This window comes from Struthio camelus, chromosome 9 (genome assembly GCF_040807025.1).
Source record: "Struthio camelus isolate bStrCam1 chromosome 9, bStrCam1.hap1, whole genome shotgun sequence".
NCBI lineage: Eukaryota > Metazoa > Chordata > Aves > Struthioniformes > Struthionidae > Struthio > Struthio camelus.
The window spans coordinates 23,462,539-23,476,702 of NC_090950.1; the positions used below are offsets into that span (position 1 = coordinate 23,462,539).

The 14,164-nt window shown below is 43.6% G+C and overlaps 1 protein-coding gene across 20 annotated transcripts in view; it reads right to left on the bottom strand.

Annotated features, from left to right (window-relative positions):
• ATP11B (ATPase phospholipid transporting 11B (putative)) overlaps window positions 1-14,164 on the bottom strand; it is a 72,765-nt gene that overhangs the window by 36,984 nt on the left and 21,617 nt on the right. For 14 of the 20 annotated variants that reach the window (XR_011142959.1, XR_011142957.1, XR_011142960.1 and 11 more), the window contains exons 5-16: window positions 11,919-12,026; window positions 11,590-11,718; window positions 11,348-11,481; window positions 9,898-9,945; window positions 7,487-7,551; window positions 6,843-6,924; window positions 5,348-5,498; window positions 2,508-2,705; window positions 2,070-2,228; window positions 1,606-1,778; window positions 1,137-1,205; window positions 84-157 (exon numbers count right to left, since the gene is read on the bottom strand). Coding sequence is in view for 16 of the 20 variants with exons in the window: in XM_068955199.1 (XP_068811300.1) it covers window positions 84-157; window positions 1,137-1,205; window positions 1,606-1,778; window positions 2,070-2,228; window positions 2,508-2,705; window positions 5,348-5,498; window positions 6,843-6,924; window positions 7,487-7,551; window positions 9,898-9,945; window positions 11,348-11,481; window positions 11,590-11,718; window positions 11,919-12,026 (1,390 nt within the window). In the remaining 4 variants the exon portion in view is untranslated. Of the gene's footprint in view, window positions 1-83; window positions 158-1,136; window positions 1,206-1,605; window positions 1,779-2,069; window positions 2,229-2,507; window positions 2,706-5,347; window positions 5,499-5,937; window positions 6,216-6,842; window positions 6,925-7,486; window positions 7,552-9,897; window positions 9,946-11,347; window positions 11,482-11,589; window positions 11,719-11,918; window positions 12,027-14,164 lie in introns of those variants that run through there. The other 6 variants (XM_068955202.1, XM_068955203.1, XM_068955197.1 and 3 more) reach the window with 2 other exon arrangements.

Sequence of the window (14,164 nt, forward strand, 5' to 3'; positions counted from 1 at the left end):
ACAAGTAAAACAGAATAAAAGTTAAGCACGCACGCGATTTAAGAAGTTATCAACTGCAGCTCGGGCATCTTCCGATCTCTTACCTGAGGGACTCTCTACAATGACGCTCATTCGTCTGCGATTCGGATCAAACTCCAAAACATGAAGCAATTTATACCTTTATTTTCGGTTTTCATAAAAGAGGGAAGGGGAGGGAAAAAACCCGATTTAGAAATCAATTTCCAGAGAGAATTACTCATAAATACACACTGACCCCGCGGAGCTTTCCCTGACGCGTCATTTTTGCATAAAACCTCCGAAAGTAACGCTAACGGCTGAGGAACAGCCACCGTTACCTCCATTTCTGCAGTTAATGGCTTCTCAACGCTCTGTGTACACCGAGTTCTGTCCCATAAGAATTACGTTCTCCGACCAATAGGAATTTCGATTCCTGAGCACTAGCTTTACATCCGGAGATCATCATCAGCTCCTAACTATCCGTTTATACTTGAAGTCACGCTAAAAGGATAACTTGGAAACAACGTTTTACTTTCCACGCTCAACCAATCTACGCAGTCGGGATCCCCAACGACCGGACTATTTTTGGCAACGCTCGGAAAAAACTAGTTTTAAGAAGTTAAGTCTGATGAACTGTCAGAACTGACTGAAACAGATCAAAGGGACAAAAGATGCTACGACACACCGCAGAGACAACGTTTCTGCTCGGTCGGGGCAAGTTTAAGCGATGCGATTACGCACGCGCGACAGTTGCCGGCATAGCCGATTCCGGGAACGCCTAGAGCCGAAAGCACAAACTAAAGCTCGAATAAACACTTCAGTTTGCCAACGCTAGCAGAGTCCCAATTTCTGAACAACGGGCAGAGCCGTAAACTGCTATAATATACGCCTATACAAAGCAACTCGCACATAAAATTCTTGCATTTCAGTACCATTTGGTAAGGAGTAAGATATAAACTGTCTTGAGGACAGCAAAGGAAAATCATTACAGACAGGGGACTTCAGGGAAAGGGGAGGGTTTTTTTTTCCCCCTTTGTCTTGTTCGGTTTTTTTGAACAGAGAGAATTAAATAGAGAACGTGATTGTAATCTCCAACATTGTTTGGCCCTTCAAAAGGAGCAAGAAATAAAAGGGAATACCTTTCTCGTTTTCCAAGACTTTTTACTTCCATAGCGTCCCCACTAGTTCCAGTGAAGACTACTCCAACGCTAAAAGAAAACACAAAAGAGACGTCGGATCGGTACTTCAGACGAAGCGCCTGTTCACCTGAACGTTACCGAACGCAGCAGAAAATAGGACCCTTACCCCCCGTTACCGCTCTCCGTTTCCAGGGAAAACGAAGAACGCCCACCTTCTACGGCATGTTAAATAGCAACGTATTTGGCCCAGTTTACTCGGACAAGGACTTCCATAAATATTTTTAAACGCCGCGTCATAATACATCTAAGTCTTTCCGCTCGTTAACTCTTTGCGTCTCTTACGTAAGCTGTCAGCGCTAGGCCCTGAGCTTTACGAACTTTTGGTGCGCTTCTTCAGATTGCTTTCAGAACACATTGTCCGCCCTGCCAGGCAATTCCTGCCTTCGGTAATCTTGGCATCACAACTCACCGGCTCGCAGCTTCAACTAACGCTTTCTCATCCGGTGAGGAAGCATAATATTCCAACGGGGATGCTATTCCATTGGCACGCCAGGGAGCGTCAGCACCGTCTGTCTGATCCGCGTTGATCTGCACCGTATGGCAAAGACAAACGGCTTTCAAGAACAGCTCTTCCTCTTTCACCTATAAGAAGCAAAAACGTTATTTGCAACATTTAGATACCCACCCAGTTTGGAACACACTTTAAAAAACAAGATGTTCTGACTTAAAAAATCTGCCAAGCACTCCAAGTTAAAAAAACACCACACCTCTCAATCTATTTAATACAAATCATGCATCAGTAACAGTTAATAGCTTCAACCTACTCAGAACATTTTATTCTTTACCGCACACACTCAAAGACTGTTTCTTCACAATGAAGTATTTGCTATCTAGCGCGTCTAAGCGGGGGGGGGGAGAGGGGGGGGACCTTACCAAATCATGCCTAGTTCCATCTGGAGAATCTTCAGACAGCCCCTCTGGAGTTAGCTTCCCATTGATCTCTTGGTACTTTATGCCATTGATGGAGCACTCACGAAACTGCATCTCATTTTCAGTTAGCGTACCAGTTTTGTCTGTAAACACATACTCTACCTATCGTAAAATAAAACAGAAAACAGGTTTGCAATAACATATACTTTCCACAAGGGGAAAAAAAAAAAAATCTCCACTCACTCTCTCTGTTATATACCTTTTTTTTTTGGGTCACGTAAGAGAACTTAAAATTTTAATCTCTGCCATGAAATAAGATGCTTATACCTTACTTTCCAATTAATCAAATCGTCAAAGCACAATCAATAAGAAGTCTGCAGTAATGACATTAAAAAAGTAAAATAGGAGTTTAAAAAAAAGCCAACGTATTTTATTGCCCACCTGTCCCAGCTCCTCATTGAGGTCTGAGGTATTTACTTGCGCTCTCTGGTTTGTTTCTTCGTGATAGAGGTCAAGATCCCAGCCGATAAAAAAAGATCCGAGAAATTTCTGCATCTCAACAGTCACGTAAAGTGAAATAGGTATGATAAAATTGTAGAGTACCAGAAAAGCAAGAAAATCCGAAATAAATCTCAGAATCTACGAGAGGGAAAAAAAAAAGAAAACGTAAAGATTACTGCAGGGATCAGGGGAAACGTGGTTACTTAGGTATAGTTCAGTACGTATGAAAAATGACAAACTAACAGAGCTGAAGGAGGCCCAAGTCCCCCGCGTACATAAGAGAAACGGCACGCGCAGCGACGACGCAGGCGTTTCCAGGCTGCCTCAGTAACGCGTCTTCAGACCGACGCAAAAAGACCGCCTCAAGCCATTACCGGCTGCTTCCGCTTTCAGGTTTATTAATTTTTGCCTTCTCTACCGAGTCTGTCAGGGAGGCCGCCAATTACTATCAGCTGCAGCGGCGATTCTGTAACCCAGAAACTCTCTCGAAGGAACTGAGACCGAACACACGCGTTGCATGCTCCATCTAATGACGTCACTCATAGCCTTTTCTAAGGAACCACACGCTGCGAAGGCGATACCCAACAGCTGATGCTCCACGTCGTCACAGACAAACCCGCAATATGCTCCGTGGGTATTAAAAACGGTTTAGGACAGCACACTGACAAAAGCGTTCCTGTCTACTGACGTCGCCCGGTGAGGCGGGCAACCCGCGCTACCCGACAGAAAGCGACTGTGTAGATTTCAACGGCGCAGACTTCCTTTACGCCTCTTCCAACCGCCACCGGGGACGTTCGAACGTTTCCCTACACAGCTGCGCAACACGACCACAGAAACTTCTCTCTACTAGGTCTGACAATTCTAAACCCTGAAAGGCAGTCTTTCGGCCTCTTCGAAGGTCCCTCTTCTAAATTTGCCCAGCAAACTCAGTATTTACGCTGTAAATACCGAACAAAGGAGATCCGAGACAAGGAAGACGGGGACATACCTTTCACCTCCACCAATATCTGGCATTGGGAAAGCATTTTGGGGAAGCGCAACATAAAGTAGTCAACGGCTCGCTGAGCTACCTAACGACTGCTCTTCCCGATCAGGGAGCGTTGCTATAATTACTTAACAAACATCAGCACCATCGATTTCGGTGCCTTACAAACACCCAGTAGGTTCTGTGCCTTAAGAGATCTTCAAAATTGAAACAGGCGAGACAGATCAAGACCGAGGGCAGTAATTCAAGAAAGAGAAGATACGCCAGCAGCGACGACGACTAAAGTCAGCGAGCTTTCTCAAAACCGGTACATCACAGGAGTAATCTGGAAGATACAGGATGGATGAACGGAGAAAGCATATTAAGTACTGGCAGCCTACCGAAAATTGCAAAGCAGACTGTGGAAGAATACAGTAAACAAGGCAAAGGAAAACAAAGACCAGAGGGGACAGAACAGAAGGAAAGCGACAGCGCAGAAACCGAAGAGGTTCCGTACGCTCCCGAAGACAAAGGTGAGGGGACGGAACACTTCTGTAAATACCCACCCTGTCTCTTCTCTGAACTGAAAAGGCTCAACACGTTATTCTAACTTTGATAGCAACGACTTCAAATTATTACAGAACCCGAGCCTTTACCGGACCGACCGCTTCAGACAGTAGAAAGTGTTTCCAATATGCGCAGCTACTACAAAACAAAGTCACTAAACAATTTGAAAACTACGCAACTCATTCGGTACTGGTCAACAGCGACACTTTCAGACAGAATATCTTGAAGTACACTGAAAAGGTTTTGATAACTGCATCGATAACAATCATTCAAAACAAAAGACGAAAAGTGAAAGTGGCGTGCTATAAAAAACAAAAAAACCCACTTAACTGTCCCGGAATCACAGAAATTCTCCAATTACTTCTATTTTCCTTCTCGAATCGCTACGTGCCAACAATAAGTTTCACTCTGCTCTTGAAGAAAGAACAAACTCCACTAACTCGGAATTCGAACTCTGAGCACGCACGGCAACTAGCGAGCACGTTCAACCCTCGACTCACGGGAGACAGAGGTGTTCGAAGTCTGGACGTCCAACTCCTGCGTTCGGAAAAAAATCCCCCTCTTCCGCTTAGCGTTAGCTTCGTTCAGCTCCTGAACTGCTTTGGAAAAAGGTACGCTCACACAGACATCAGAAGTTTAAAATTAAAAGAATACAGAAAAATACAGAATGACTACGTTATACAAAAGTGAGACATACTTCTCGGAACTGCAGAGCTCTAAGAACGTTTCAAGGAATCCTTCCAATATCTACAGAAAAGCGAGGAGGCAAGAGGGAGCTCGAGTAAAATTACAGCCTTAAAAAAGCGTCCGAACGTTCTCAACATCACAGAACGCCCGAAACGCCTAACCTGCGAAATCATCGCCACAGAACGGGCACAGGAGCAGCCATTCTCTTCCCCTTTTCCTTTAAGGAAGGGCACAGACACCCAGAAGAACAGCAACCGTAAGCAGAGCACCACCTCAGAAACATGCCGTGCCAAACATATCTATCTATCTACCCATCATCTCCCGGGCTTTCCGTAAAAGAAGAAAGAGTCCAAGCGTTCACAGACTTAACGTTTTTCTACACGAGGGTCAAGACACCTAAGACCAAAACTCTTGAAAAAATCCCGAGCTAACGACAAACACATACGCAAGCGGATCACGTGCTTGTGTAAGCTACATCCAGGCACGGAGACATTATAAAGGCCACACTCAACATCTGGCGGTTGAAGATTCCTCAGATACGCAACTGGGTAGAACACGTTACCTTACTGCTGTTTCTTTCATGCTCCGTTTTTTCATTGTACCAAGGCTCATCCCATTTTTCTTCAGCTTGCCAGGCGTATTTTAAAATAGTACTCAGAACGGCTTCAAAGAGGAGGATTATTAGATATATAATCAAGAAGGAATTCATAGACCTAGAGAGAGGCAAAAAAAAAAAAAAGAAAAAAAAAAGAAGCCGTTTCAGCTCATTTGACTTAACCTGCTGACACACTTAAAATATTAATCGAGCCAAAACTTATGAGACAATTTTTTTCCACGCAGCCTGCATTTCACACGGATTTAAAGTTTCGATATGATAAATATCAACAACACGAGTGAAAATAAATCCTACATCCTACACTCTACCTATAGAGATAGGAAGACTAGATTAGGGCGGACAGTTGACTCCCCAACAGTTGACTCGTGCCACATCTCGCTCAAGATTCTGGGGACTGGCTTATACTTCTTCCCGACATTCCCTTCTTCTCTGAGGATCGAGCGAGGCTGTGAGGGCATTACAGAAGACCAGCGCAGAAATCCAAGGCTGTACCTTTTTCCTCAGTTATAAGAGCACTTCTTTGCCCGTCCACTTACTTAATTCGGGCCGTCCTATACCCGGATGACCTTTCAGCCTTGTCAATATTCTGTAATGCCAGCCAGATCATCTTTTCACCCCTTGCTTTGACTTTCTTGTGCATCCTACAGATTTGTTTGTGCCTGCTTCTAGAAGAATAATCAGCTGCGCGATCGCGAAAGAAAAACATCTTGAGGCTAACACAGATTTTTTTATAACTGGAATAAAGGCAACATATTAGAACTGTTTCTCCTTTTAACATAATTCATCGAGTTCAACATACAAATCCGTATCATAGTAACGGTACTCCACCACCCAACTACAGCAGACAGATTTTTAAAACAGAACGTGCAACTCTCCTAAGAGGCAAGACGCGTTACAAAACGTATCTGCATAGGCCATATACCCTCCGGTATCTACGACACAAAACCGTTTTCCATCAGCGGCAATGCTAAGAGTAAAGAAAAAGAAATTTCTCAATGATTTAGACTTCGGTTGAGCCCATCCTCTTTAAAGGCCGGGTGCAGTCTCACGCTTATGATACAGCAAAGGACGCAGAAAACAGCAAAGGCTGGGACTGGCGTGAAAAGCATCAGCAGGCACCCGGGTCAAGGCGGCGCTCCACCTTCCATCGTACGATCCTCGCGCCTCAGAGAAAAACAAACCAAGCCCCCCAAAACCAAACACACTTTTCCTATTTCGGTCCTTTTTCAGCTTGGGTACTCATCTCTAAAGGCCACTGAAAGTAACGACAGAACCTTAAAAAAGAAACAAAAGTTACCACTGCGGCTTCCTACCGAAGACAAGGCAATCGCCCTCTCTTCCCCTGCCTGTAACCCCACAAGGAGACCGCACGGGCTCTACCGCTACCGGGGAAACACCGAGTTACGATTCTACAGATAAGAACGCTACAAAATAAACATACTTTTCTACTGCCGACCGTTTCTGAGATTTACTCTTGTAATTTAATGCCATCTTTGTCTCCATACCTGTATACACCGCAACACCTGGGAAGAAAGGGAGGGAAAAAGGAGTTATATTTTGCTTTGTGCATACATACAACTTGCAGAATTTTTAATTTTGTTTGCAAGACATAGGATAAAATCAAGAGGTGATACTGTCTATTTCAATACAATAGCGAAGCAGTATTTTCTAGGCGTTAGTAACATTCTGCAACAGCAAAGCCGGGCTATCGTAGCAATCGTGGCAGCTACTACGATGCCGTTCGTTATTACGACTGTACCGCTCTCCAAACGTACTTCTTATGGAAATCAGAACGGTAAATCTCAGGAGGTCTCGAACAACGGATAACTAACATCAATCAGGCATCCCTTAACGTTAAGTTACTCCTTTATCAAACCACTTCAAATATTTTCACATAGCGGGGCCGGAACCTCATATCCGCAGAGATTCTCGGGCATAATACCATACTTTCATCTACAGTCATATCCTCTCAGGTAACCAGCGGCAGGGTTATTAAGAGGTCTTCAACGCAAGTAGAATTAAACTACAGTTCATCATCACACTTCAGGAAGAGAACGCTCTTTAAGTACTTAGATGTCTACAAACCAAATATTTCTTTAGTGTTTTTTAGTCTTGCTCCACGGAGTAAGAGACTTTCAGGCCCGAGAGGTCTAAAAAGAAAGAGATACATGAGCATTTAAAACCAATTTGTTCCGTATTCCGTGACACTAACAAAGTCCCGTTTCCTACGCACTGAGGTCCTATCAGTTCCTACCCCAACTACTCCACCCCCCACCCTCTCTGGCCCCACTTGGATTTCTTCGGTCCCGTTCCCTCTTCTCCCCACCTCACCCCCCACCCCAAACTCCACAGAGCTCTCAGCGCCCTTTAACGTTTCCTTCGGGCACTGTAATAACTCCGCCACCACCGCTTTCAATATCCCGTAATTAGCGACTGAGCCTAACGTGCAGAACGGCTGGCTCAGAAAGAGCTACAAGCTATTCGCAACGCCAGCAGAAAAAGCCTGTCAAGCTCACGCCGCAACAGGAGCGCGCTTTCAGGTCTGGCTATTTTACTTCCACCCCCCTGTCTAACTGAAACCATCTAGCAGGTTCTAAGGTTACATCAGAGAAACACAGGCAACGATCTAGACAGACAGACAATACAGCAGCACAGGTTCCCGCTTTGTCATGAAAAAGTCTAAAATTTTACAAAACGTTTTTTCCCTCACACCTATCACACCACAGTAATACAATAAATCATCAGCTAAATTAACTGTAAACAGTGCTGTGTAAACAAAGCTACCGCTACGAGCAAGGTTCACATAACATTAGAGTCCTATGCTCTACTCCAGCGGCTGGATCGTCTTTGAAAAATGCCAGCACGGTTGGTTTGAAGCCACACAAAGGTGCCTTAAAAAACAAAAAGGACACCTTATGCATATTCCTGGGTTCGAGTGGCTTTGTAGTCCGCAAAAGCAGTTGGAGAAAACTCAAAATACAACACTGGAATCCGTGCACTGCAGACTACACGAGTTCATCTTCGGCAGTCAGAAGATACAGCTCCACCAGCAGCCAGAACCTGCGACTCTTTTTTCACGCTCACCTTAAAACGGCTCTGTTATATGCTGTCAACCAAATTATTTGGGAGATCATCCCAACGCTGAACCTGTCAGCTCGGCAGCAACGAAATCTGAAAAGCTCTAAGCTAAGCGGCAACTAAAGCGATCTCAGGAGACAACTGGGCATCGGTTCCCCCCCCCCCCCGCTTATTTTTTCCGTGCGCGGTTAGGGCACGGGCCTTGAGGCCAAGCGATCTGGCTTCTACCCTCACAGATTTCACGCAAAACCACAGGTAAATCATTTACTCGCTCCGAGCCTCATTTCACTCCCGTCTAAAACAGACAGAACGTCTACCAGCCTCATAGGAGGCTCACCGATTTAATTTAGGAGCGAAAAACCTTCTGTAGGCTATGCAGACTGAAGGCTTTATGTTCTAGGCATATATCGCATGAAAAATAATACTGTTTTAGTATTGTTTCAGGTTTTACTGAAAAAGATAGACTGTGTAAAAGATAACATTGTGGACATTAGAAGAGCGAAAGATTCCTAACGGATTACTCTTTCGCTGTGATACGCTCAGGCATCGTTAACACAGCCCTTCACATTTTAAAGACAGGTAGCAAAGTTTTTTAAAAGTTTGATTACCAGTACTTTTCAGCAGGAAAAAAAAAAAAAAAAGAGTCGCACGCTAATCATTCCTGAAAATCTGGCCAGCTCTCGTTAATTTAAATTGACTGGCAATCTTGGGAGGAAGTTCATAGGTAGCTCTGTAAATGCCTTCGCATCTTGAACTTGTTTTTATAACTTCCCCTGCGTTCTAAGGGATTACTCTACTTGCTGCAGTCGCACAGGGAAAAGTTTGCGAGCGCACGACTGCGCGCACACCATTATGAATTGGCTAGCACGGGTGTAAGCATTTACCATTCCAGTCCAGGCAGTACGGTAGTTTGAGATATATGCTTAAAACTATAGATTTGTAGCAGAGGTTTTGTTACAGTGGATCAGGAACTTCTCCCAACTTCAACACAAAAACACCCGCTCAGCGCCTTGGATAAGCAGATCACAAGCGCTCTGTTGGGGTCTACATAACCTGCTCCTGGAAAACGTTTAAGTTCAATAAATGTTTTAAATAATAAACAGCAACAGCGTTCCCAAACAGCAACAGCGTTCCCAACTCATCACCAGTACCTAAAACAACTATCCCGTCCGGAAACAGTCAAACTTTCCAGAACTACACGTTCATTCGTAAAAACGGGTAGCAGATGAACTTCCACTAATTCTTCCTCAGTTCCAGCGTAGGTACACAGTCACAACTGATGCTTCTAACGAAAATTCCCCCCTCCCGCTTTTTTTTTTTTTAAAAAAATTCAGCAGTTAACTCTTTATGCGATGGTCAGGGTTTAACCACTTTCGTTAGCTCTAAACACTACATTAGCCTTGTAACATTTCACTTACCGTACAATTTCCTCATTTTGCTGACTTACAGTTATTCTGCCAACAAATCTATAAAAGAAGGTAACGCTTCAGAAACATGAAGTCTCCAATGCATATACATAAAAAAAAACCACACACGCAACACCCCAGCCTACTATACCTGCAAAAAAGTCATTAACAGTACACGAACATAAAATAACTACCTTCAATTTATCGTTTGCAATATTACTACAAACAACAGGACAACACTGGCAAATTTTACAAGAGATTTTCAAAAACTGAAATAGACATCCTTCAGAAAACCAGTCCTTTAAAAAGCCCACTAGCCTTCATGAATAAAACCACAAAAAAGGATACTGCTGATTTAGTTGAAAGAGATCAGGCCGTTTCTTGACGGGCCAGTAAGACCTAATTCCTCAAATATATACCAGTTATCGTATTATCCACTAGAAGTAGCAATTTTACATTTAAGAAAGCCAATTTACTCTGTTTTGGCAGTCCGTAACTATCATGTGTTTTGCATGATTACTCATAGCCCAACAGCGAATAAGCATACAGTTGTAAACTTCGGCAGCAGTTGGACCTTACTCACTTAACGCTCTCTACACCCTGAGCTAAGGATCAAATATTTGAGCGTCCGTTTAGGCCAATACACGTACGTTTTCTAAGACTCTAACGTTCCTCAAAGATCCCAAAGCTTACTTAAAAAGAACTGCCGGGATACAGGTCGGATTTTAAAAACCGTTACTCGATAGCTACCGTTTTCGTACAATTCACCGTTTATCATACGATTCAGAAGTAGCGCGATATTACAATTTCATTAATCACGGTACAAACAGCCGGGTGGGAATATAACTTTTGTTTTACGTAACGTCATTTCACAGGCTCTACTGGATCGCTTGCTGAGGTTAAAAGCCAAAGTTGAGCGTACTGCAACGCCGCGGGTAACTACCTGGGTTTCTGTTCTGGAGAACGGCGTTCAAATCTTTTCCAGACCATAAGCAAAAGTAGTCACCCTGACTAACGCACATCCGTGAAATTAACGTAAGCCTACAACCGTTTCCTACAGTTAATTCCAAAAAAGTGAAAGTGCTACGCAAGACCAAAATCTCCCGGAGAAGCCGATACACTTCTTTTTCTTTACCCTGCTCAAACTTGCTGGTCATTTAATTTTTACCGTAAAACCGAGAACAAGTTTACTAGCGAGGAAAGGAACGTACATTTGTGTCAACATCAAAATATGAAAAGTAACTATGCTATAATTTCTAATTTACTACCGAAGCACTCAAATTTAACTTGCCGTTAGCAACTTTGAGTAAATACGTACGTATAACTACTTACGCTCATTATTAAAACTGGATATTTAAGCAAGCCTCTGAAGCAATTTTAACCCCAGCAAGATGCGCGCCACTCCTAGCATTAAACAGGTCGTTTCGATTTTATTTCTAAACCTTTCCTAACAAAGCGATACCTGTATAGATCTGCTTCTGGCTGCTGACACTCTACAACAGCTACAAGTTTGTCCAGGTTGGCAACCGACTGCAACACTGCCGTTTCTGGGACCGCAACGTGCGTCTGTAAAACAGTGTCCGTTAACTTAACGATCTAGAAAAACGGGGAGGGAGCAGAGAGGGGAAGGAGGAGATCCAATAGGCTGAAATAAAAGTGCGAACAGAAATCAATAAAATTGTATTTCATAGCAGTAACCCGGACCTTAAGATTGGTCTCTCCATCCAGACTCGCAGTAGTAACATGACACGAACCGTCCGCTCGGTCAGATGACAGAAGCACCAGATCAACAGGGAAAGTCTCATCTTTGGCTACTCTGACAACGTCACCCACCTAAAGAAGGGAACACAAACGAGAAGCATACAGACGGAGCTTTACAAGTGAAGAATTCATTTCAGCATTGCCCTGAATCGTTATGAAACGGGTCACAGCGATTAGCGATTAAACAATGAAGAGCCCTAGCTTTTTTTGTCCCCCTTCAGAACTTCAGCTGTGCAGCAGAAACCGTTTTCAATTTGTCTTGAGGCACATACCCGAATGTTTTTAGATCTAGTTTTTACAAGACCGCCGCTTCTAACAACGTAAACTGGAGCACCATTTACTTCATTGTCTGCTTTATGTCGCAGCCAGTCTTCGTAACCCTGTAGAAAACACAAAAACTTACATTTCAGCAAGAAACACACAAAGCGTAACAAAGCATCATTAACCCTGTTGCTAACTTCTCTTCAGATTCTACTCCAGCTGTTACTCAGGAATCTGGGAAATCTCTTAGTTTTTACTCGTTCTATACGAACAAGTAACGGCAAGTAAAGGAGCAAAAGCGGTGAAGGAATTTGCAATCCCACATCCTGTTAAAAACAAACACAGACTGAAATTTTCCAGAGACAAGAGAAAAACACGCTCATGCAATCTGAGACCCATATAGACTAATATACCCCAAAACAGGAAACAGCCATTTCCAGTCTCTCTCACAGATTTGGTTTTTTTTTTTTTTTTTTTAAACGGAAGCAACAGATTCAAAGTACTTTCTCATGTCATACCATACTGTTTTCAGAGAGCTTATTATAGCTGCTGCCACTGTCTATGTGTAAACTCTTCAGATTTTTTAGTTTTGCGTTATATGCTGTTCATATATCGGGGCTGTATAGCAAGCGAAGACGACAGAGAAAGTTCCAGTTCTTCCAGAGCCCGAACACAACATTTCTGAGTGAGGGAACTTTTAACAGTTTACTTAAGCAGTTCTTCTTCACCAGATATTCAACACCTCTTCACGAGCCCTTTATCCCAACCACACGCACGTGCAACCGTTTTTAAGTGCGAATGCAGGTGTATTTCTCCGTTGCGCATACAATCCACACATTGCTTATTTAATCTAACAGCATGATCACCAATAGTACGATCTATTATGCCCAAGCCCAGCTATCGCTTGGAAAATCCCATCACTGAGCAGCAGTTGTTATCAGTCTATACAGGCACTTCAGCTGTCACGTATCTTTCTGAAAATAAGAACAGCGCTTACATATAAGCGAGTATTTCCAAGCGTCTGTGTAGTCTGTCACTCGCTCGCTAATCCAGTCGAGATGCAGGAGCAAGAGCGCAACGCCCGCTATCCCACGTTCGACTCAAAACGACAAAAGCAGGCTCGCATCACGGGGAGAGCGTGCAAGCTCTCAGCCAGGCATCAAATTCAAAACGTGAACGCAACTAAGAGAAAAGTTGCCGCAAATTCTTTTTTATCATACAAAACCGATCACCAGCTTATCAAAAATGTCCTTTCCTCAAATACCTATCAGTCGTTAAAAAACAGAAGCCTCTACAGTCTCTTGCTATAACACGCTACACTAAGCAATTGACGAATGTCAAAAGACATTTTCTATCAGCTGATCCACAAACTTATTTTACCACACAGAACCAAACGATTCTTCAGCGCTACCATCAACAGCTGTTTAGTCATGCGCTAACCGCTGCACGATTACCCTCACGATTGCTTAGCGCTCCCAAGTTTGTGGCAAAACCACACACGTTGCGCTGATCATTCAACGGATGAACGTTCTTGCGCCACCTCTTACACCCTGGCAAGACTCCTACAACCGATTTGCAATAACAGACACGTTTTCTAAAGGGTTTTTCTGCATACACAAAAACGTGAAAGAGAACGAAGATGACTTTCCCGGAAGTTTGCGGACAGAAGAGGGAGACCTTTTAAACAGCGGGCATAATCCCAGCTCAAGCTAGAACACGACAGGCATTGGGCGGGAACGTCATAATACGAACGGTACCGATACAGCACGCGTGCTGAGCCTTGACTAGGCTTTGGAAGAAAGTTACGTGGCAACCTAAAGAACCAGCAACATACAATGAACTTTTTTAACCTTAAAGCAGACCTCTGCGATTCTTCACTCGGATACTACCCTCCACGTACCAACGCTGTTACTAGCACAAGCAGCATTACCGGCAGGGGGTAAATGCTTAAAAATAAATAATCAGAAGATGTGTAGTGACAGCGGCCACACAGAAAGATACTGGGAACTCAGAATCTTAAAATCTCTGAGTAAGAGCCTATAAGAGCATTTTCTGATCCGTTTGAGAAAGCATTAAGAATCTGTACCTACAGCTCCTTGTTAAAGGTGACCGATAGAAGAAAAAAAAAGGATTTAACTAAAATCCAGTAACCTTGGGGCATCCGTCTCGAATCTGAACAGCCGAGCAATACGGGCTCTTGGCAAAGAACTGAAGTGTACCTTCTTCAGAAAGTACAGATTTCAGCGCTTTCTCCATC